The sequence below is a fragment of the Sphaerodactylus townsendi genome, linkage group LG02 (assembly GCF_021028975.2).
Source record: "Sphaerodactylus townsendi isolate TG3544 linkage group LG02, MPM_Stown_v2.3, whole genome shotgun sequence".
Taxonomy (NCBI): domain Eukaryota; kingdom Metazoa; phylum Chordata; class Lepidosauria; order Squamata; family Sphaerodactylidae; genus Sphaerodactylus; species Sphaerodactylus townsendi.
Window position 1 is genome coordinate 62,519,965 of NC_059426.1, and position 25,277 is coordinate 62,545,241.

The 25,277-nt window shown below is 41.3% G+C and overlaps 1 protein-coding gene across 1 annotated transcript in view; it reads left to right on the plus strand.

Moving 5' to 3' along the window:
- Nucleotides 1-25,277, plus strand: part of CNTNAP5 (contactin associated protein family member 5) — a 512,649-nt gene that overhangs the window by 485,919 nt on the left and 1,453 nt on the right. The window contains exons 22-23 of the mRNA XM_048484843.1: nt 12,324-12,542; nt 24,860-24,931. Coding sequence (XP_048340800.1) covers nt 12,324-12,542; nt 24,860-24,931 — 291 coding nt within the window. The remainder of the gene's footprint in view (nt 1-12,323; nt 12,543-24,859; nt 24,932-25,277) is intronic.

Here is a 25,277-nt window from a genome sequence, read left to right on the forward strand (position 1 = left end):
TGATGTTGGGAAAGCAAGTGGAGTATATATCTGTTGGAGTGTCCAGGGTGGGTGGAGAAACCTTGTCTGTGAGTAACAAAGAAGGCAACCAGGTCAATAGTTGAGGGCATCTGAATAGAAGTATGAGTAACAATGAAGACTATAGCATGGGCGTAACACTGGAGATAGCAAGGTCACTGGTGGGATCATCTGAATAGAAGTATCCTGGCCTTTGTTTCTTTTGTCTCTGGTCATCCTGTGTTTGTGTGGAGCTGGTTAGACACTGGTTAGACACTGACGCTAGTATTTTTCAACACTGGCAGCCAAGTTCTGTTCATTGAAGGAAGAAAATGAAAATGAACAGAACTTGGCTGCTAGTGTTGAAAAATACTAGTCAAGACAGTGTCTAACCAGGTCCACACAAACACAGGATGACCATAGACAAAAGAAACAAAGGCCAGGATACTTCTATTCAGATGCTCCCACCAGTGACCTTGCTATCTCCAGTGTTACGCCCATGCTATAGTCTTCATTGTTACTCATACTTCTATTCAGATGCCCTCAACTATTGACCTGGTTGCCTTCTTTGTTACTCACAGACAAGGTTTCTCCACCCACCCTGGACACTCCAACAGATATATACTCCACCTGCTTTCCCAACATCAGATCCTCTGAAGATGCCAGCCACAGATGCAGGCGAAACGTCAGGAGAGAATGCTGCTAGAACACGGCCAAACAGCCCGGAAACCACACAGCACCCAAATCAACATTTAACATTACAATTCAAGGTCCTGTTCAGGTTGCATTTCAAGTCCTTCTAGTTACAGTCTACTGATACTGCCAAGTCCAATTCTTCTTTGCAAGTGGGTTGGCTCCTGAAGACTCCAAGGGCTTGATGAACAGGATGCAACATGATGAAGGTTTCCGGGAGAACTCTCACCCATTACAACCACAAAAAGAAACCCTGAAACAATAAACTCCAACATTTACAACATAGCAAAAACAAACAACTACCTTCCCAGTAGTTCCCAATAATATTGCAGTTTACCTTAACAAGGTGTTAAGGGCTTATAGAAATCAAGGTCCGAGTCTGGTAGCCTTGTCTTCTCCAAAGAGCTCTGCAGCCTTTCTGCTGCTCTGAGTCTCCACCCCCTTACTGGTTCAACCCATTCTGGGCATGGGGGTTACACTAACACGATGTGTCATTTTCATTTTGTGAAATGTTGGAATATTTGTAAATATTAAATCTCTTCAATTGCAGCAAGGTGCCAGAACAACTGTCAGTTGCGGGGTGTTGTGGGGTTTCCGAGCTGTATGGCCATGTTCCAATAGCATTTTCTTCTGATGTTTTGCCTGCATCTGTGGGTAGCATCTTCAGAGGATCTGATGTTAGTAAAGCAAGTGGAGTATATATATCTGTGGAATGTCCAGGGTGGGATAAAGAACCATTTGCATTGGTTAACAAGTGTAAAGGGTGCAATTAGCAAGTGTGATTTGCATGTGTTGAGTGGAATCCACCCATTTTAGCATATCTAAGTAACAATGAAGTTGCATAATCAGTTAGCAAGGGCATCTGCATAGTAGTTACCTGGCATTTTAATCCATTTGATCGCTTCCTTCCTGCAGACATCATGTGTCTGGGTGGGGTTCCCTAACCATTGTCTTGATTCTAGTGTTTTTAAGTACTGATAGCCAAATTTTGTTCATTTTCATGGTTTCTTCCTTTCTGTTGAAATTGTCCATGTGCTTGTGGATTTCAATAGCTTCTATGTAGCCTGATGTAGTGGTTGTCAGAGTAGTCCAGAATTTCTGTGTTTTCAAATAACATTCTGTGTCCAGCTTGGTTTATCATGTGTTCTTCTATTGCTGATTTTTCCAGCTGAATTTGTCTGCAATGCCTGTCAGATGCACTACACCTGTCAGATGTACTACAGCTTCTAACCACTCCTGAATGTCTGAAGTATTTTTTTTTTCAGATCTGGAGCCTTTCATATATTTACAAATGAACATAGTTTTTAGATGGATTTTGATTTACAAACAGCTGGTTATGAAGATGGATATCAATAGTACCATTTGCCTGGCTAGGCACATTTGCTATACTTGCATATGGGAATCCCACCGCACTTTATAATACAAAAATACTTGTTTAACCTTACAGTTCCAGCAAGATACTAGCAAGCAACTATGTTTGCAAGATTAAATGTGCTGTTTGTTAGGCATACCATTTTCAGATAGATATGGTTGTGGTTTAGGAGTAATAGCAACTATGAAACATGTTCTATATGAATATCCATGGGTATAAAGATGCTAGAAATATCAAACCACTTATGGGCTTCCCCTAGATATTTTATTTACTATACATTTAATGGAATCTAGGCCAGCAAATATTCCTTTGTTAGCTAATATAGTAGTAGAGTCTACTATCCCTAGCAACCATTTTGTACAGGGGAACTGATCTCTCCTGGCTGCATATCAGTTGTAATTCCAAGAGATCTCCAGGGCCCAGTTTGAGACTGGCAACCCTATTTTGTTGATTCTACATGCCTACCCTCTCCCACATCCAAAAAGTATTTCTCTTCTAACACTTTGGTATTCTATAGGTGGGGTGGGATGGACAGTTTTCATTTGTTTAAGGTTTCAGCTTCATTAATTGCATTCCTTTGTAAAACTTGAAAACTTTCCCCCAAATTCAAGTTTGGTACTCGTAGCATGTATTTCACCATGAGTTTCCAGTTACATTATATGACGTTACTTACCTTAATTTAAACTATACATTTCAAATCATCCCCAGACATAATGTTGTAGTACATTCTCTGTCATCATTGGGGCACCAGGCCTGATTTGGCTGAAGTGCTTCCTGTTGACCACACACCAGTGGTTCAACCCCACCCCATCCTATTTCCTAGTTTTTCTCCCCTCTGAACTGGGAACCAAAGCACATATATCTTCCTCAGCCTCCTTTTTAAAGCCTTTTGAAGGTTCTAGCAGGCCCAGGAAATGCCCAGTGTTCTCCATCTACTCAAAAGCCCCACAGGAGTGTAGCCAAGCATGTGAGAAATCAGAGCAAACTCTGCTCTGCTATTTCCTTTCCCCCATAAAGGTAGAACTGCCAGACAGCTGATTGTCAGATGGCTATTAATGGGCCAGATGGCATGTGGATCTCTAAAGGGTGACCCCACTGAATCTGGCGAACATTGTGTTTCATGACATTGCCTGCCAAGAAAATGAGGGCTCTGGTGTTGTCCCCACTGCACACTGCCATGCAGACATAAATTCCTTTGAATTTTATTCTGCATAGGGTGGGGTTATCCTTCCCAAAAGTCCACATCTATGACTCATTTTACCAGGTCCCTTGTTTTAGTGACTAACAACATCAAGGTCTCTTTCACAACGAAAGACGTTTACTGAATTGAAGCTAGCATATGTATATTATTTATCCCAGTCACCTGATTGTAAGGTATAAAGACCTTGGTAATGTGCCAGGAGATTGGTGTGTGTCCATATATTAGGTAATGATGGGATCTGAAAGTGATCTATTGGAAGGTTTAACAGGCATTATGAATACTTATCCAATGAGGGCTTAACTGTAGTTAAAACCCAGAGATGTTTCTTCATATTGACCTGCAATCAAACCTTATAAGCTCCTTCCATGTGGCCCAATTCTAAATACACTGGCTTGAGTAGGGGGAAAAATAATTTAACATGAAGAGAAAAACATTCTGCATCCACCTCTAGAGACTGTCACTATTTTCAGAAACAGCATCTGCACAGTAATATTACTTAATTGCTGTGTCTTATGGTACTCTCCAGAGGGTATCTATAGGATCACTTTAGGGAGTGTTGTTGAAATAGAAGGTTGCAAAATCTCCACCTTTTTCTCCATTGGGATTCACTCTCATAGCTTTATTGTTAGACTCAGCAATTACTGTCTAAGTTGACTGCAGGTGTCTGCTATCAAAAGAATCTTCTGTTTCTTTGTTTGGCACCTGCAGTTTCCCATTATGTTACATCAATAATATATTTTCTTGCTGTAAAGTTCTGTACTGTAAGCTCTGATTAAAATGGAAAACAAAATGGGTGGTCATATTTTTGCACATTGCTCTGAACAGGTCACATATGTCGTTAGCAGCTAAACAAAACATATATGGTACATTTGTAACTTTAGACAAATGCAGTCTTTCAGAGTGTTACAAAAATGGGCAAAAATAGCATTAGTGTAGTGTGAGTCATATTTAACAGAAACATGTCAAGAGTTTGTGTAAGAAGTGGAGATAATTGCCAAATTTTCACACAGGACATGACACCTTGTGGGTCCTAGGTATTTGATAGGCTTAGAGCCCCATCCAAAGGGTGGGGGCTAAATCCACTGTGGGAGCAGCACACTGGCTATGCCAGCAGATTTGCCCTTCCTGGAGCACTTACCCCAGTGGAAGGGATGATTTTGCTGGCACACAGCCTCTGCCCAGTGGTGGGATTCAGCAGGTTCGCACCACTTCAGCAGAAGCGGTTGTTAAAATGGTGCTTGTAAACAACCTGTTAAATTATTTGAATCCCACCACTGCCCCTGCCACCCTCCTATGGTTCTGGGACATGGTGCCAACCTTGGCGCCAGCATTCTTGTGCCTGTGCCACCTCCATCAATGCATCAGGGACAGTCTGGTGGCATGCTGGGGGACGGGCAGACTCTAGTTGGCTTCCTACCAGACATTTGCTACCATATGTCGGCGATGTTCAGTTCAACCTTAAGCCACCAAAAACAGTGGCTGCTTGACGATGGGGAGGCTTTTGCACTTTTGCAGTCTCCCCACACTGCTAGGAAGACCCTTTGACAGTGAAGGGACAGCATGGCTGCTGCGCTGCAACCAGGCGCCAGGTTGTGGATGGGGCTGCTCGGGTGGTTTGATTGTCCCCAATGTCTATTGAAACTTAATTATGTTGACCTAAGGATTGGACTGCATCCTGCTAAGATGGCATCTGAGACCAGATTTTTCTTTCCAAAACAGGAGAAAAAGGCAGTTCTGAATTTACTCAAAGAAAATTTGTTTTATGGGGGCACTTATATTGCTTTGAAATCAAACCCAGCTCCTCAAATAATGTAACAGCAATTTAAAAAAAATCCAAAAGCATCTTTACATTCTAACATTTTGTTGTTATACATAAGATCATCCATTAAAACTGACGGAGCTATCTATTACTCAAATAGTTGTAAAACATAAAGCATGCCACAGATTTCTCACTTTTCCCCTGGCAAGTCCCCCATGCTTCATTAATGAGAGAGAACATAGGTCAAATATATATTCCTCTATGAAGGACAGAACAAGCCTGTCCTGTAGCAAAGAATGTTTTGTTTTGCTTTAATTTCTACTGATAGAACTTCAAGTCACATTTTTAATTTCTGTACCAAGATTTTAAGTGTCTGTGATGGTTGTCAATCCTCATTCAGCTAAAATAATATATTCACTATATTTGTTCTCCTCAAGGCGTGAATCCTACACCATCTTGTTGAGTAAGAGTTTTTAATACCGAAGCTCAAAATTAGGAAACATCACTACATTAGAAGTCAAAAGCATGGAGGAAAAGGGCAGCTCTAAAACGATGACAGATCATGGCATGCAGTGCAGAATGTCCTACCTCATTCCACAGATATCACCTGAAATGCTTGGGGCCACCCTAAAGAAGGAAGATTGAGTTCCATACAGTGTGATTGTTTCTTCTCCATAGCTGTGGAAAAGAACATGGTCACTGTTTTGTAATTGCAGACTCACTTCCTACTGAGCCCCAAGGACCCAATGTTATGTTTAGTAGCTATGCTAGGAAACAAGTATGCCTAAGTGGGATTTTTTTGCCTGGCTGGTGTGCTCTGGTACAGAAATTCATTGCTAATTACCATTCTTTTCTCTTCAATCTAATTTGTGACCAAGGCACAAAATGATCTGAAATCATCAACTGCAAAGGACAGTGTGAAAAGAAATCTTGTTATTGTGTTATTAATTTGTACTAGGGTAGCATACTATGGCTACTGTTAGCCTTTATTTTTTTCAGCTACTGAGCTTTTTGAATAAGGAGCAATGGAAAGGAGTTCTGTTTTTAAACCTTGTTTTTTTATACATGCTTTAACAGAAATTGTCTACCAGGGTGACCAGTACAATATCCACCACATTACCAAACCTGGAGATATACTGGAAAGTGTCAGGGACAGATCTGTCATCCAGCAAAACATGGAATTGCTCTGCCACCACTGTCATAATAACCCTATACCAAAAGAACAAATTTGACAGGAGGCAATTGTTTACCATATCATTTTTCTTCAATGAAGGCTTTTTCAGTTATGCACAAATAACCACTTCTTTTAAGGACCAAAGATAAAATAATCTAAATTGAGATTTATTAATAATAAAATCAGAAGCTAAGACTCTCCTTAAACACACAAGCGCTGGTTCATTTCTAACCCATGAGGTGATGTCACATTATAATGTTTACTAGGCAAACTATATTTATGGGATTGTTTATCACTGCCTTCCACAGTCCTTTACACACTTTTCCCTCAGCAAGCTGGGAAGTCATTTTACCAACCTCGAAAGGATGGAAGGCTGAGTCAACCTTGAGCCTGCTACTGGAAACCAGCTTTCATTGGGATCAAACTCAGGTCATGAGCAGAGCATTGACTGCAGTACTGCAGCTTACCCTCTATGCCACATGGATCCGCTAAGGCGGATTCTGTACGGTCCTCAAGAGCGGTGGTACACCGGTGTACATGACACCAGTGCACCCCTGGAACCATATGTACATTTTTTTTGCATGTGGCCCCAAAGCCACTGCGGCCCCAGAACTGTCTTTGGACAGGGCCCCCCACTTTTTCCCTCCTCTTACCTCCTGTTGCCTGTGTCACTCTGAAGATACATTGGGACATGCCCCTGTAGCCATGGCGACCCCTCAGGAGTTGGAGGTCAGTAGGTGTCTCCCCTTGGCTCAGCAGAGCAACTGAGGAAACAGGGGGTTAGAGGGGGGAAACAGTGTGGGGAAAACAGTGCCTTCCACCCGGTGCCATTCGCTCATCACAGGGTGGACACTGCCATTTTTGGAAAGACTCGCTAAGTTAGTGAGTCAGAAAAATGCTGTTGTGGGGGGAATAGGCCACTGTGCTCCAGCAGCGGAAGCAGTGCAAAGTCCTCCCCCAGAACGGCGTTTTACCAGTCTTTATGGCCTGTGCAGAGTGGGCCTAAGTTTCTCCTTATGTGATTTCAACAACTAAGATGGGCATGGGTTAAGATCTGTCAGGGTGACTGCATAGAAGTGATAGATAAGCATATCAAATGGCATACTAGACACCTTTATTGCTGCATTTATTATATAACTGGTGTACAGGTCAGAACAGATTTAAAAGATTTTATTAGCCAAAAGAAAAAAGAAAGAAAAGAAAAAAAACCTTACAGAAATGGTATATACAATAGTTGCTGTAGATTTAGGAAGTCCAGTCTTGAAGGCATCAAATGCCAACCACTTTAAACAATTGGGCAGTGTGAGATACCCCAACCAGTGATGGTGTAGAAGTATGATCCCTTTGCTGCTACCAACATTACCACCTATGTCTTCTAAAGGGCTATATAGTATCTTCTGTCGATTATGGTTACTAACTCCAGGTTGGAAAATTCCTGGAGATTTGGGGGTGGAGCCTAGGGAGGGTGCTCAGAAGGTATATGATGCCATAGCACAGTGGTGGCGAACCTATGGCACGGGTGCCAGAGGTGGCACTCAGAGTCCTCTCTGTGGACATGCAGGCACAGAGTTCATCATGTGGGGGGAGGAAACCCCCCCACACAGATCTAGGCTGGCCTGGGTCGCTGGGCACGACGTGCACGCACTGCAGCGAGTAGGGAGGACTTGGCTGGTGGTCCTGGTGCCTGTGCTCCGGGTGGCTGCTGCCCAAGCGAGGGCAGAGGCAGAGGAGGCAGAGATGCTAGAGAGGCACAGAGCAGTGCGCATGGGACTTGCTGGAGGTTAGAACAGGCAGGCCCCTGATCGAGCAGGTGAGACGGAGGCAGAGGGGTGGGTTGGAGGCACTGTAGCAGCGCAGGACAGAGCGGCAGGTGCACACAGGACCTGTTGGAGGCTGGAGCAGACTGGATGCTGTTGCTTGAGGGGGTGAACAAACAAAACGTGGGGAAAAGGTAAAAGGTGGATCCAAACGGATCGTCCCATGTACACTGGGGAAATGCTCAGACCTAAGTTTTTTGCCAATCACCTGGTCAGATCAAGCCTAGGGTGGAGGAACAGAGATACATTTAGGATTTTTAAAAAAGCACACCAAGGTCTTTGCTAGAACTGCTTTTATTTTTCTGTTCCTGTTGCATTTTTGTGAGAAGTCAAGTGCTATGAAGGAAATATGACATGTGAAGGAAAAACCTCAGATCAGATGGCTGCTCCACCAATTTAGCTTTCCTGAAGCTATCCCACCCCTTGCACAGCACTCTTGCTTATGATTGCCTTCCTTGATTGCCTTTTTACTTCTATTTTGTGGTGGGGGGGGGGGTTATTGGGTTTTGGAAAGTGAAAGTTTTACTTCCCTCTCCCCCAACACCCCTCCACCTTTCCCGCCAGGCCCCCAGTGTGATAATAGTGAAATTATTTCAGGGAAATTATTAACATTAAACTAAGACCTAGTTTTGGGGAAGCAGTGTAGGTAACCCTGTTAAGCGCTGTTAAACTCCACTGATTTTCATGGGAAGAACTAAAGTACGATCTTTTACCTGGGAGTAAGCTTGGTTGCTGGCAATAGGGCTGCTTCTGAGTAAATCCTCCTAGGGTCATGATTCACCCTTCGAAGCTTTGCATGGTTGCTTCACCAAGTTTACTCCCGAGTAATGCGCACCTCGGATCCAACCTTTTTTCTAAAATAAAACCTCAATATTCAGGTTAAATTGCTGTGTTGGCACTTTGTGATAAATAAGTGGGTTTTGGGTTGCAATTTGGGCACTCAGTCTCGAAATGTTCTCCATCACTGCCATAGCATCAGTGCACTTAGCTCCGTAGTGTGCTGTGTAACACCAAGTTCTATCTTTAGTTTGGGAGAGGACCCTGGGGAACAATTGCCTTAACCCCCTAATGCAGAATTTAACAAGTCGTAGCTTGGGATCCTAGAAACAGAAACAAACTCAGAGACTGTAAGAATTCTCCACTATGCAGATCTCTTAAAATTCAGGACTGTCTTTTTCATTAAATGGTAAGAACAGGGACCTCATCTACATAGTTAGCAGTAGGAATAGCAATTCTAAACCCAAATGTTTCTTGTGGCAGTATTCCACTGGAAATCACTAACTAGTCTGCCCAATAAAACTATAATATTCTCTTTCTCAACATTAACTTGTGCAAATAACAGGTGGAGATAAAAGTGTAGTTGCAACCTTGTAACACTGTGTGAAACTTTGAAACCTGTTTGGTCCCTTGTGTGAGAAACTGGAAGTCAAAAGAAAAAAGAATATTTAGCCCTATTTAGGATCAATTATGAATCTAATCCACTGTACACATGCCCTTTTTCATGTTCCTGAACTTTAATATTTAATTCAAATGTTACAAAAAGTTTTCGGAACTGATAAACCAAAAGTTGAGGTGGGCAAAGTGAGACACATATGCCACCAAGTTTGAGAAAAACCTTCAGAAACCTGATAATACATGGCCTCCAACAGTACAATCTGCAACTGTGATGTACAATGATTAGATAAGGGCAAGAGGTCAGCAAGTTTATGAATGATTAATAAGAATGGGCTGCAGATGATTTATTCTTCCCAGAACCCCAAGGTGCAATAGCTAATGAACCAGCTGACATCTCTGTGCCATTGCTATTATCTTATAGGGCACCATGCTGCCGGAGGTGTCAGATTTGAATTAATATGTAAAATTTAGCCCCCTAAAAACTTGTGGTTATTAAACATCCAGTAACTGGTTATTGCAAAAGGAAAGGTCATTAGCTTTGGAGTCCTAGTGATAATTGCATTATCCTCATCTTGGGCAGCATCTTCCTAACTGGATTTTTTTTAAAAAAACAAAACTCACTATTGTAAATATCCTCTGTCACCCAGGAATTGTCTTATGCAGCCATTCTTCGGGTGATTTGATTCCCTGCACTTTTCATGCACTACTGTACTATTTTTGACATTACAAGAGGATAAAGATCACTCCCTCCCATTACATCTGAACTTACTATATATTGAAAATATTCTTTTAAGGTAGAAATTACAAACCAGAAAACAGAGCAGTGTACTACTCCATCGTAGAAACAAACAAACAAATCTAAAAATTCTGTAGAATATTAGTTTTATTTTGACAAATAGCTTTTGGGGGTGGGGGGTGAGGTTCAAACCATGTATTGTTGAAGGCTTTCATGGCTGGAATCAACTGGGGTTTGTGGGTTTTCCGGGCTATGTGGCCATGGTTGGGTACTTTTGCTGCAAATGTTTTGCCTGCATCTGTGGCTAGCAATTTTTCAAACATATTTCTTTCCTTTTCCAACTCTTTTGAAGAAATATAGATGTTCTTCTTTCACTTACTTTCTGTCTTAAATTATAGCTGTAATACAAGTAGAGGCCCTGACTTTTAACTCAGAAACATACTAGTGAATCAGCAGGTGTTGTGGTTATCAAAAGAATGATACAAAGAAAAATTAATGTAAAACCTGTTCTTATTTCAGGGGTCATCAGATGCCAGAAGAAAGTCTAGAGTACATAAGGTGATATGAAGTTTAGCAACTTGTAACCTGTTGAGGGCTTATTCAGACTCACTTGAGGAACTGACAACATTCCATTTACATATTAGCATTTCACACATTTGTCCAAGAAGGAAGTCTAACTACCATGTTACCCTGTGCAAAAGTTACATATATATTTTAAAGCCTCATATTAGGAACATTTTGAAATGGCCACTTCTCACATGACATATTGCATCAAGTATGTTTAAAGGTAGAAAGATATATAATCATATAGTGTTTTTCCAGTCATGTTAATATTTGTTAAATTAGCTGTTTATACTTTTTTTTAAATCAGTGTAAAATTCTACTGGAGACAGGAATGGGATTTTACAGGTTTTTACACTTGTTATTTTGTTTTGGAACTGAGAGAATAGATCCATTTCTTCAAATGTACTAGTCTGTTGAGGTCGTTTTCTGAGACCCTTCTAAGTGAGTGTCTGCTTTCTGAAGTTAGACCAGTGACTGACTCTGTAATAGCAGTTCACCATGGCATTTCCTTTGGTTCATTTACAACTTTTTAGTATCAGGCAAAAACAAGTATATTCTTGGTGCAGGTAGAGTTTTTTTTCTCATGAAATGATTGTTGCTGTCTCACATGACTTACTTCATTTACTTTTAATATATTTTGTGTAAAGCATTTTGAATATGGTTAACTTTTTTTAAAAAAAGTATAATGATGTTTACACAAAGGACAGTACTATCTTGAAGTTGTATGCTGGGGTTCAGGGCAGCCATGCCAACTCCTAATATAAATGCTCCCCCAACCTTTGAGAAATCCCCCTATGTAGCAAAAGGGGCTGTGCCTACCTTTTTGTGGACATAAGTTTGCAGTGGCAAATGAGGGTTTTCCTGAGCCGTAAGGGCTCAGAAAACTGACTGAAGCTGCTCCACCCCCAGGAATGTCTTCTTTGGTACTGACACAGGCACCTGTGCTAGAGGAGCACTGGAACTGAATGTTTTTTGGTGCCTGGGCATCATGCAGCTGTGCAGCTCCCCAGCACCAGTGTAAGTGCCTCTGCACAGCATAAATGCCCCTTAAACTCATATAAGGGGCCTGCACTGGGATCACACCACCTCCTCTGTTGTTCTCCCTTTCCCCCAGGACTGCATTGTAAATCACATAATTTTAGTTAATTGCATCATTAAGTAAATAAGAGACCTAGATAGAAAAAATATGATTCAATGTGATGGCTTGAATCAGATGCTAGAGATTATCCCTGAACTTATCCTTAGTTTGACTTTGGCCATGCATATTCCACTTTTGTAAGATTATCGAAGTATTACAACAAATTTAGGGGGTAGACCATTTTATTTTACAAATGTGAAAGTAAGGGGGAGAGTGAGGATTCATTTACTCAAGGCCAAAGAAAGTATTTTTTGCAGGATTTCAGTGCCAATGTCCCAGCTATCATTGTTCTATAAGTTAGTTACATAATTATACTAAAAGAAAAGCTAATACAATGAGAAGTTTATGTCAGTGACTGATGTTTAAATTTAAGATTATATTTACATAATTGTATCATGAGTAAGTAAATGCATGAAAACTAATCTCAGATTTAATTACAGAAAGACAAACAGCTTCTCCTTGCTTGATATTTTCTAGAGAGTCAGGGACTAGACCCAGAGGTTTCCAAAGCGAACTCATTTGGATTTGTTGGATGCATTTCTTCCGTCCAGTACAACCACATAGCTCCTCTGAAAGCTGCCTTGCGACATCCCAGTATAGCACCAGTGACGGTCCTGGGTTCCTTGATAGAATCAAACTGCAGGTCTTCAGTTGAAGTTGATGTGAATACAGCAACCTCAATATACTCTTCATCAGGTATGTGTAATGGATGTATTTATAACTAATGTTTGTTTAATCAGTGTAACAAGAGCTCAGTTTGATTGTTCTGCTTTCTTATTAGATAATTTGAGTTGTGACAACAGAAGACAAACAACTTAGAAGATCTATTCTTCTTTTGCTAATGGAAGCCAAATGGAGGGAAAAATAAAATCGAAACATTCAACTCAATGAAATGGGAATGTTACTAGTTCAAGTTATGCATGTGGTATCAGTGCCAAGTAACTTCATGCCCTCATAAGTCAACTTCAAGGATAATGAATGTGCAAAAAATGTTCCATGTGAATTAGTTCTAATGAACAAGTGATAGGCTAATCAAAGACATTTAATTGAATTCCTAATGGAACTATGCATCTGTGTTTGCATTTTCTAGGAACACAAAAGCTAGCTTGGACTTGATATACCAATAAGAAATCATACCAAATACTTATTCCACATAGGCAATATAGAAGAAAAATTGTATCAAGGATGCTTACATAAGCAGGTTTTGTGTTGTTCACCACCCTGAGCCCTTCAGGGGAGGGGGGTCTAGAAATTTAAAATATAAATAAATAAATAAAATAAACATGCACGCAAAAATAGTGACTGGTTTCAATGTGGCCAATCTACACATTTCCTCTATTGAGGTTAAAGACACAAGCCGTGAATGGCATTGTTGTTTACCTATCAAGTAATAACTGGCCACTCCCGGTACCATGGAAGCACACATTTCACAAACACTGTCCTGCCTCTTAGGAATGCTTTCTTTTTTTCCAGAGATGATTCAAGAAGTTAAAACAAACAAAGGCTCATTCCACACATGCAGAATAATGCACTTTCAAACTGCTTTCAGTGCTCTTTGAAGCTGTGCGGAATGGCAAAAACCACTTGCAAACAGTGTGCGGAAGGGGCCAAAGATGAATATTTTTGAACTTCCTCAATAGAGGCCAGCAGCCTTCTGTGCTACTCCACCATCCCCATTTACCACCAACAACCTCATCTGGGTACCCTCCCTGGGTTCCCTCCTTCAGGATTCAGTAATCTTAGTGAATTCCCAAATGCATTGGGACTATTCTTTCTCCGCAACAGTCTTTCCTTGGAAATGGCATAGTCATCATACAGTCAGGTAAATATGGCTGTGCGATGACATCACTGAGAAGAAACAAAGCTGTGTCAAAGGTGGGGAAATTTCCTTATTCTGCATCAGTATAATTTTGATGAGATCACCACATGATCAGGTCTCATTGGATATATGGCAACTCCCTATTCCCTTCTGCACCAAAATGTCAATATCAAATGTTTGACTCAGTTCTGGTTTATTATATTTAACCATGAATATCCCCAGCAAGTGGTGGAATATGACTAAATATGAAGTCCAAAAAAGGTAAATATTGTATAATGTATAGAGTATTTTTCCAATTTTGAGGGAGAACTCAGGAGAATCTCAGGCGGTGAACAACACAAAATTATACAATATCATAAAACCCATTCAGTTAAAACTATTTAAAACTACCAATAAATACTAAAAAAGGAACTTAAGTACAACAGATGGCAGTAAAAAAAATCCACCCCCCAACTGGGCCCACCAGAGGCCTGGATGCCCGGGGTCATAATCAACCTGGCTGGCCAAATGCCTGGTGGAACAGATCCGTTTTACAGGCTTTGTGGAAGTTTTCTAGGTCCTGCAGTGCCCTGGTCTTCCACCAGAGAGAGGTCAGGGCCATAAAAGCCCCTAGCAGAGGTCAGCCGGATGTGTTTTGGGCTGGGGACCTCCAGTAGGTTCTCCTCCAAAGATCGAAGGGACCTAATGGGGCAATATGGGGAGACACAGTCCCTCAAGTATGTAGGTCCAAGACCGCTAATAGCCTGGGGGTGCATGTAGATATTAAAAAGCATCAGAGAGAGGATTGCCCCTTGCGGCACCCCACATATTATGGGACGATGCTCGAAGTTCTCTCCCCCCAATGCCACCAGCATTGGTCTCGGAGAAACGAGGTCAGCCAACATAAGGTCATGATCTACGATATCGAATGCTGCGGTGAGATTGAGCAACACCAGCAGTGCCAAACCACCTTTATCCAAGTGGAGCTGGAGTTCATCCATGACTGCGACCAGAACCATCTCAGTCCCATGGCCAGCGCAGAAACCGGACTGGAAGGAAACCAGTACATTTGCATCATCCAGAAACTTCTGGAGCTAATCCGCCACCACTCGCTCAGTTACCTTACCCAGAAACGATAGGTTCGAAACAAGGCGGTAATTAGCCGGATCCATTGGATCTAATTGCAGTCTTTTTAGGAGCGGGCAGACCACTGCCTCTTTAAACCGACCCGGAAAAACCCCTTGCACAAGGGAGCTATTAATTATTTTCAACAGGTGGCTCTGAAGCTCCTCCCTGCTGGCTTTCACCAACCAGTATCAACTGTCGTGGGCAGGGATTGATGGAGGGTCAAGACTTTGTAAAGTAGCTCGCAAATGCCTCACAGCCTACTGCCAATTCCCTCAATTTGGGACCCATAGTGGAGGTCATAAAAGACCAAATTATTCTAAATAATTGAATAATTGAGGCTACTAGTCTCTGCAAAGTGGGAAAGAAAGTCTACTGGGCTAGACCATAAAAGACCAAATTATTCTAAATAATTGAATAATTGAGGCTACTAGTCTCTGCAAAGTGGGAAAGAAAGTCTACTGGGCTAGTAGCATGACCTTGCGAGCTAGCTACCGCAATAGAGGAGGTAAAATATACCCTCTTCAATTCCTTTACAGCACCCTCGTAGGATCTCATAAAGGTCCAATATGAGTGTCGCCACCCCTCATCAAGAACCCGCCGCCACACTCACTCTAACCATCTGAGCTTCTGTTTCATCCGACGCAGCTCCTCGGTATACCAATGGGATTTTGCTCTCTGTTTGCCTCTTATTCACTCTGGTTTTAAAGAGAGCTACATTACTTGCTGATGATGATCCCAGCAGTTCATTTCTTGCCTGCAATCATTAAATAGTCCTTTGGGAATCTTAAGTGTTTTGCATGTTGGGAAAAAGAACACAACATGAAGCTGGGATTACTCTTACTGTAGGCTGGAGGCACAAAAATTGCTTCTTTCAAGAAACATCCTGAAAAAATTCCATGAATGAGAATTTTATTCCATTAATGAGATTCATCAGGAAGACTTTTCTGGTGATAGTCCTTAATTACCAAGTAAGGATATAAAACAAATAAAATCTACCTGAGCTCATCCAAAAGTGAATGATGCAGATAAGGGCAGCCATCTGTACAACAGTGTTCAGTTATCTTTCTCCCCATGTCATGAAATAGGGTACTGTGTTGCCGGCAAGTGTTAGCTAGAGCATGGTCAGGCAGTGCAAAGTCAAGGTGGGCAACAAGCAAAGGCATAGTCAGACAGTGCAGAGACAAGGCACAGGCAGGAGGTCAGGCAGGTGGGCTGAGAGCCAGAGTTCAGTGGAAGACCAGGTATGGGGAGCTTACCAGGAAGTACACTCATTGCACCCACACAGACAAGCCCAAGGCAGGGTTTATATAGGATGCCCTTGCTAATGAGGCCAGAAATCTGCAACGATTTCATCCTCCTCAGTTGTTGGTGTTTCTAGCTTGCAGAGCCTTTTGCCATGTCAAGCTGCAATGCGGGCACTTCTTTTAATACTGAGCTACTGTCTCTGCCTTTGCCTTCTTGTGCAGCTGGCTCATCACCTAGCTTAGCTGGCTCAGCTTAGGCTGCAAAGGAAGGTGCTTGGCTCTGTTGCTTGCAACTTCACTTGAGGAGACATTTCCTGGTCTATGGTGTTGTCTGGCTCTGCATCTGATTTCTCATCTCTCAGGGGCTGGCTCATGACAGGTTCATTCTGATTGAAATATCCTGCCTGGCAACAAATAAAACATCCTGCTTCATTTTATTTTTTTAAATATATATATATATTATTGGATTTATTCACTACCCTTCCCTAAAGGCTGAGGGCAGTTTCCATCATCTTATAAAAACAATGCATAAAACATTATAAATACTTTAAATTACAGTTAAAATTTCATTCAGATTTAAAATATGCCAGCAAAGAATCTCCGTCAGACTCACAGTTCAATTCTTTACATGGATCCCACTTGCTAATATAATTTCATTATTTAGTTGGAATGGGACCCCAAGAAAGGGAAAAACAAGAAGGGAAGGGGAGGGAGGGAGGGAGGGGAAAGGGGAGATAGGAGGAGAAGGGGGAAAGGAAGCCATATATCTGGTGGAACAGCTCTGTCTTTTAGGCCATTCAGAATTGTATTAAATCCTGCAGGGATCTAGTCTCTCCAGACATAGTGTTCCACCAGACAGGTTCTATCTGGATTTGCAATTGATTTCACTGCTTTGTACCTGAGACATTTCACCAGGAGGAAACGTTGAGGCTACTAGTCTCTGCAAAGTGGGAAAGAATATGATCACTTTCCGTAGGATAGTTTCAAATGGTAGCCATGTTGGTTTGTAGTAAACAGATAGATTCAAGTCAAGTAGAACAACAAGATTTTAGGGGTATGAGCTTTCAGGAGTAAAAGCTTTCTTCATCAGTTATCCAGTTTATTCTCATTGCTTTCAGTTGGTTCAGAGGGGCCTAGCTCTGCAGAGGATGCCATTGACAGTCTTTCTCTAATATGCTTGTCAACTGCCACAACTTGTCAAAAGCCGTCCTTTAAGAAAATTCTATCTTTAGTGACTTCTAAGAATGGATATTACAATTCATGATTGTGCTATTTTCCAAATAGATGACTGCATTAAAAAAATTGCCCATCTTTTGAAATCACTGGCAATTTTAGCACCTGCCTACTAATTGCAGGCCATTAAGCTCATAATTAACACCCACTATTAAATATTCCTTCCCCTCCCCACTGTTGGTCATCCAATTGAAAGCCTTTTAATGACTAGTATTTTTTTTACAATTTTGTTACTTTTTATTGGATTGACGTGCGAGACAGCAAAAGTAACCACGCTTGCCATAATAATTTGAGTCTGCCATCTCCTCCCTGCAACTTGGTAATTTTCTAGACATGATAGTAAATTGTGTAGCCCTGCCATTTCAACCAGAAAATTTAACAACAACAACACCCCCTGTGCAAATTAAATCTTTGAGTCTGTATTTTTGCATTGTTTTTTCATCATTTTTCCCTATTACATTTATGCATTAAAAAAAACAACATTGATCAGATTTAGACTGCATATCAGTGGTTGAAAAGAAATCAATTAAAATGAATCAAGTATACCCAAATGAAATGTGGAAAATATGAAAAAGTTCACAATGACCATACACAGAATTTTTTTTTTAAGGCAACCTTAATTTGCACATGATCTTGGTTACTTAGGATAACCCTAGGAGGTTTGAAGGTGGAACATGGAAAGGGGAAGGGTTGCATGATCTGGTGACATCACTTCTGAGTGAAGACCTAGACGTATTTATTTATTTATTTATTTATTTATTTATTTATTTATTTTCTAAACCGACCTCCCCCTAAGGGCTCAGGGCAGTAGACAACAGTGATAAAAACAGCTTAAAAACATAACATAAAACAGCTAATTAGCAATAATAAAACCAGGATTCGTATAGCGTCAGATGGCTTTCATCCCTCCCCCTCCCCACCTTTATGCCCATGGGAGGCCAGATGAAATGGCAGCAATGTATTTAACCAGGCTGGCCAAATGCCTGCCAGAACAGGTCTGTCTTACAGGCCCTGCGGAAACTGTGCAGGTCCCACAGGGCCCTGATCTCCCTTGGAAACCTGTTCCATCAGGTGGGGGCCAGGGCTGTAAAAGCCCTGGCCCGTGTAGAGGCCAGCCTGATAGCTTTAGGGCCAGGGATCACCAAGAGGTCCTCCTCCCATGAATGGAGGGGCCTAATGGGGCGATATGGGGAGAGGTGGTCTCATAGGTAGGTCCAAGGCATGAATGGCTTTGAAGGTCAAGACCAGCACTGTAAACATGACCCTGAACTCAATCGTCAGCCAGTGCAGATGGTATAGGACCAGAGTAATCTGGTCCCTGCTTGACGCTCCCATAAGAAGCATGGCTGCCATGTTCTGTATGAGTTTCAATTTCCGGATCATGGCTAAAGGCAAGGCCATGTAGAGCAAGTTACAGTAGTCTAGCCTGGAGGTGACCGTTGCATAAATCACAGTGGCTAGATCAGGGCGGGAAAAATATGGGGTCAATTGCCATTCCTGCCACAGATGCAAAAAAGTCGACTGAGCCGTTCGGGTGACCTGGGCCTCCATTGATAGTACTGAGTTCAGAATCACCCCCAGGCTTTTGGCAGATGAGGCTAGCTGTAAAGCCTCACCATGCAGCGTAGGCAGGTCAAAGGACATTGGGCACTCTCCCCAACCCAGCCACAGGACTTCTGTCTTTGTAGGTTTTAATTTCAACTGACTCACACTCAACCAACCAGCAACAGCATCCAAACAACTCTGGAGAGCCTCAAAGGCTGAAGATGGGTGGCCCTCCATCATGAACACGAGCTGCGTGTCATCTGCATATTGATGACACCGCAGCCCAAAACTCCAGACCAAACTTGCCAGGGGTTCATGTAGATGTTAAAAAGCATCAGAGAGAGGATCGCTGCCTGCACCACCCAACAGACTATGGGATGTCATCTGGAGTTCTCTCCCCCCGACACCACTTGCAGTCCCCCGTCTCGGAGAAATGAGGCCAGCCAGCACAGGACTGACCCCCTAACTCCAACACCAGTGAGGCGGTGGACCAAAAGGTCATGATCTACAACATCGAACACTGCAGTGAGGTCTAACAACACCAACAACACTGAACCGCCTCTATCCAAGTGAAGCCAGAGTTCATCCACGATGGCGACCAACACCGTCTCGGTCCCATGACCAATGCAGTATGTCACTGCATTGAGTGACCTCTATGAATTCCCATAATCTCTACAGTAAACATGGGGGAATTCATAGACTTCACTCAATATGGTCTTGAAAGTGATGCTGTTTTATACAACTTTATCTCCCTCCCTATTTTTGCTTTACCAACACATTAAATGGCAACAGAGAGCCTGGTTTCCTCATGGTTATCTATTTTCTCATAAAAATTATCTACAATTGAAATATTGAGCTAATTTTAGACAAAACTGGCTGTTAATATCTAAACTAAGTTTTGAGATATTGGAAGAATAGATGTGGAGCTTCTGTACTGACACTACATAAATAAATACATTTTAATTCCAGAAGGGTATCAAATAAATTAGGTACAGCTTGACATTTTTATTCTGTAGTGCAAGGGCAAACATGTTTATCTCAGTAATGCTATTCTGCCATTATTAAAGTGAAATACTTCTTCCTGGCATTTGAGCAGGTCCTGAAATATCAGGGGTACTCAGTCCTGTAAGATAACCTTTAGTACGATTTGTCTTTGTACTAGGATCTCAGGGGTTGTATCTGTTTAAAAACTGAGGGTTTAAGTCTTATGTAAGCTGGTTGTTTTCCTTGACTCTAGAATTTAAGAGATCCTACTGGGGAAGTTTCTGCTGTCACTTGCCATCTGTTTCTCTGAAGCAAACACCTCTGTGTTCTTCCCTGATCTGATTTTTAATTCAGCGAATCATAATTTTAAAGAGCACTGAGGTCTGTTGACCTGAATTCTGAAACACACACACACAAATGTGTGACTTCCTTTTGTATCTCAATGCAGTGTTTATATAAAATAGATATAATCACTGAAAACAAGGGGGAAATTGTTAAGTAAAGTTTCCCCTTCAGTTGTATCCAACCCTGGGGTACCACTGCAAGCAGTGATTTTATAGGCAAGCCTTTTTTGTGGGGTAGTTTGCCATTGCTTTCCCCGTATTTTCTGGTAACATCATCCTAATCAGCAGCATTTTAAAATTGCTTTTTATGCAATTTTCACTAATCACTAATTCAACAAACTGTAATGGTTTTTCCCCCTGCTGATTTCCATTATTCTTGCTGAGATTGGTATTTCTCCCCCAAAATCTGAACTGTACTTCAGAATCCTGACAGCTTCTTTGGGATAAGAAGCACTCAATCCCTTCATATTTCCTGGGACCCTGTATTCATATGGCTACTATAGTAAATTAGCATTGCTGTTTTGCCCAAGGAGGGGATTTTGGGGATGTTTGACTTGTATGAGTTGTATTATCGAAGGCTTTCACGGCCAGATTCAACTGGTTCTGGTGAGTTTTCTGGGCTGTGTGGCCGTGGTCTGGTGGATTTTGTTCCTAACATTTCACCTGCATCTGTGGCTGGCATCTTCAGAGGTGTATCACAGAGAAACAGACTTCTCCCTGTGATACACCTCTGAAGATGCCAGCCACAGATGCAGGCGAAACATTAGGAACAAAATCCACCAGATCACAGCCACACAGCCCGGAACACCCACCAGAACCTGTTAGAGTTGTCATTAGATTCACATCCGTTTTTCCCTGATATCCAAAAGTTAAATTCTTAACAATGTGTGGGAGGCACAGCTATTTTGTTCAGCCATCAAAATGTATGTGTATGAGCATTAAGGTACCATATAGTATGTCACCTGCCTTTTTAAGTGTTTAGTTGGAGAAGTATTACTAAACTGTGTGTGTTCTACCACCAAGAAACCTCCTGCCCAGTTCAGGACCATAGAAGGAGAATAATGGAAGCATTTTACTTGGGAAGATAGCAAACATAACAAAGGAATAAAGTATGACAAGCACAATATATATAATATATATGTGTGTGTGTGCGTGTGTGTGTGTGTGTGTGTATAAACCAAAACAAATAAACCTCCAACCTTGTATAATTAACTAGCGGGCCCGGCCACGCATTGCTGTGGCTGAGTCTGGTAAAGTGGAAAAGAAAGAAAAGGGGAAGCGAACAGTTCGAACATGTGTCATTGCACAATGCTTGCAAGGGAGGGGAAGGGCAAGGTACCCCTCGCTCCCCTCCCTCTCTCCCGTTCCCTTGCATGGCACCCCGCCCTGTCCCTCCCTAACGTTCCCCTTTCTCTGCTAGGGTGGGTGGGCCATGTGCAGGTTGTGGGCCCTGTCCCTTTCACTCCCTTCCCTTGCAGCCGAATTACCTAGCTTAAAACACACTGGGAGGCATGAGCTACGTTGTGTTCAAATTTCAGAGCATTTGGTCCAGCAAACCCCTGGACCTTCCCTCACCTTCCCCTTCCTCCGCTAGGGTGGGTGGGCCATGTCCAGATGGCGGACCCCATCTTTTTCACTCCAGATGGCAGCGGTTTTCAAGGAAGGCATGATTGTTTCCCTTGTATCAGAGGGTGTTGCTTTGACGGCCAGCAGATGGTGCTGTTGCGGAACAGAACTGTGGTTCCAACTGTCACAGGTGTGGCATGTACACAATAACTGGCACAGTTTTGACATGTACACAACAGGAGTGTGGAAACAGTATGGAAACTTGGCCGCATGCGAATGCGACATTGTGTGAAAATTTCAAAGCAATCAGTCCAGTAGTTTGGGAGATTACCTGTCAGCAGAAAAACATACTGATAGATTTATATATATATAGATATAGAATATATTTACCAATTATCAGTCTTGCAGAGGCATAACTGATTCTCCCTTATTTATAACAAGATTAACTCTGCTCCAAGACTGAACTAATTTAGAGAATGTGAAACAGAAAAGCCATCACCAAAGTACAGGAATTTGTAACTGGATCGGCAAGGATATTGACATTGTAGCATATTTTGAAGTATATTTCGGTCCTATAATGCTCAATATTCCTATGTAATTCATTCTAGCAATATAGGAAAATCAAGTCTAATTTCAAGCCTCTGGTTGCAAATTTCAAAGTACATAGATCAGCAAATTCCTTTTCCATATCTCTTTAACAGTGGAGCTGGGGAAAGTATATATTAAATGGAGAATGTCTGTTGTTAACACCTTCCATCTCCTGATTCTCAACAACTCAAGTGGTGAGAACAAAGAGCCTCAGAGGAGAAAATCCTAAACACTGGGATTGAATGCGTCAAACAAATTTCATTAACCCTTTCTGCCTGTTGGATAACTAATTCAGTAACTTCTTGTGCATGGATTTGTCATGTGTGCTGCTACTGCCTCTACAAAGATGCTCTACCAATTAAGTGAATAGCACCACTTTATGAGAGCAATCTAAAGATACATGGGAGTTCCGAGAGATCTCTGGACTTGAGCTAAAGAACAATGTTTTATTTTTATGAACATGAAAATTAAAACGTATATAAAAGTTATTGTAGTCGATAGACCTGTATAAAACATAGAGATTATACATTAAATATAAAATAATAATTAAATTAAAAAATCTGACCATTAGACATAATTTGTGTCCAGTAATTTCTGATTCTTACTTTTAAACACCTCCGCTAAGAATTTTGCCACTGCCAAGGTAACACGAGGGTTCATATCCTCTAAAAAGAATTGATAGAGAGATCCTCCTGTCACTTACATGCATATTGATTGCAAGTTAAAATAATGTGTCACAGGGTTTCAGGTCTCTGAAGATTACAGATACACATCTGACTGATATGGAATCCTTGGAATTTTACCGTGGAAAACTTTTGATGGGAAAACATTTAATCTGGCTTTGGTAAAAAGTCAGCAATAATGATCAACTGTTAAGTTCTTTAGGTAATCTGCACAGTAAAAAGACGTAGTGTAACTGATATTAAAAATAATGGATAGATATAGAGTGGGAGTGCATCCAAAAAATCATTTAAGTGGCATCTCACAGTCATTGTTTAATAGACAAGTTTCATATCATACCTAACTGAACTAGAAAGAAAGTGGACAGTCCAATTGAACTCACTTTGGGTATAGCCTCCTTCATCCAGTGACTCATGTAATCATCCTGGGTCTACTGTGAATTCTTATTTTTTCCTTCTTTACAACCTTTTGTCATTGGAGGCCTGAATTGACAGTCACTCAAACAATTAATAATGAATTGACAGTCAAGCAAACAATTAATAAGATTCCACCTAAAATCTCTGCTTTTTTGCCTCCCATTACCTAAATTCTGAAACAGCTATAAATATTCCCAGTTTCATCAGTGTCTCAGTTTTATGTTCTATAATGCAATCATGTCAAAGAGGATAAAGGTCTACAATTTTACAACACATCAGAGTGTTTTGCTCACAACCCAAAGAATCAAATCATCACATTCTTGGCGAACCCAACCCAATTAATTTTGCTGCAGGGCAACCTACAGTAAAACTACCTGCTATTTAGCCAACAGTTTTCTGAAATTGTACATATGTATTTTGGGGAGAGATTTTTTAAATGATACCTGTTTTCTTAACATCCCTGTCTGCTGCTATGTAGTTGTGTTTTCAAACATTACAAAACAAAGTTGGGTTTGTTTGAACAGAACCAGAACAAAATTATTGTGATATGCCAATAGTTTGCTTTTGTTTTCCCCAAACTCCATATGTTGAATAGAATTTTTTTTTCATTCTGTGGGAATTACTAGGAGAGCAACAAGAGATCCTTAACTGAATCTAAACTGTCCCAGTTAAGTTGACACACATGTACATTGAATCAGGGTCATAGCACTGGATAGATTAACCCTTCCCCCTCTACCGTTTTTCCTGCTTTGATACTCCCCACTCCAAACTGCTGATAACTCCACTGAGAACAGCATACAGCAAACTCCACTGAGAACAGCATACAGCAAACTGCTGATAACTCCACTGGGAACAGCATATGTTTTAAGTGGAGTACCCATACATGGAAGAGATGCTAAACCCTTTCCACTCAGGCTAACTGTTCACTTAAAATCACCTCTACAATGCATCAACTTCAATAGATCTAGAACAGCATAATACTACATTAGTAGGGACCTGTATTTTCCTTAAAAAACAGAATCAGCTGGCTTGGGGAGTGATTTTAATGCATGAACTTGCTTTACATCGAACCACTCCACTGACATATCAATGCTAGTATTGTCTTCTGTAGATGCTTAAGATTGAACCACAGACTTTCTGCATGCAAAGCAGATGCAGTTTGAATGAGGAGGAGTGGTCGAAGGAAAAGTGGTGAAGCAGGTTTTCTCCCCCGCTGTCAATGCTCTTCTCCAAATTGCAGCCTTCCATGTTGTTGTTGTTTTCAGTCAAACCAAAATGACTGTGTGCAATGTATCTGTTTGCTTTCACAGTGACATTCAAGAAGATAACCCAAGAAAGGCAGCTTACAAGTTAAAAATCCATTGGCTGTTTCCATGTATCCAGTTCTCTGATTCCAAGAAAGTATTTTGAGACTTATTTGCAGAACAAACAAAAAAAAATGTCCTAAGAATACAAGATGATCTCTTGTGTCCTTAATCAATTACAGATCCATTTGGGAAGGCAGATGAGAAAGAGCCACTTACAAATGCTGTCAGGAGTGATTCAGCTGTAATTGGAGGTAATCTCTCATGCATTCATGCGCACATGCATACATGCACAACTGAGCAGAAACCCTTTTCTCTGATGTAGCTTATTGGTGGTGATTTTAATTTTCTGGTGATTCTCTCTCCCTTCTTCAGTTTCTAGATTTTGTGTGCTTGTGCCATATTTTTGTGCCCTCTTGTTGCTACTACATGGTGTCATCAGTAGACTGTGTGAATTTTTCTGGTTTGAAACTATCTTTAAGCTATGTTTTCCAGTAGTTTTGATCTATCCTCAACCCACCCCTGCTTCAAAGCAATATTAAGAAGAAAGTCATCAAACCTTATGACACATTAGTCTTCCTAATTAACAAAAAAAACCCC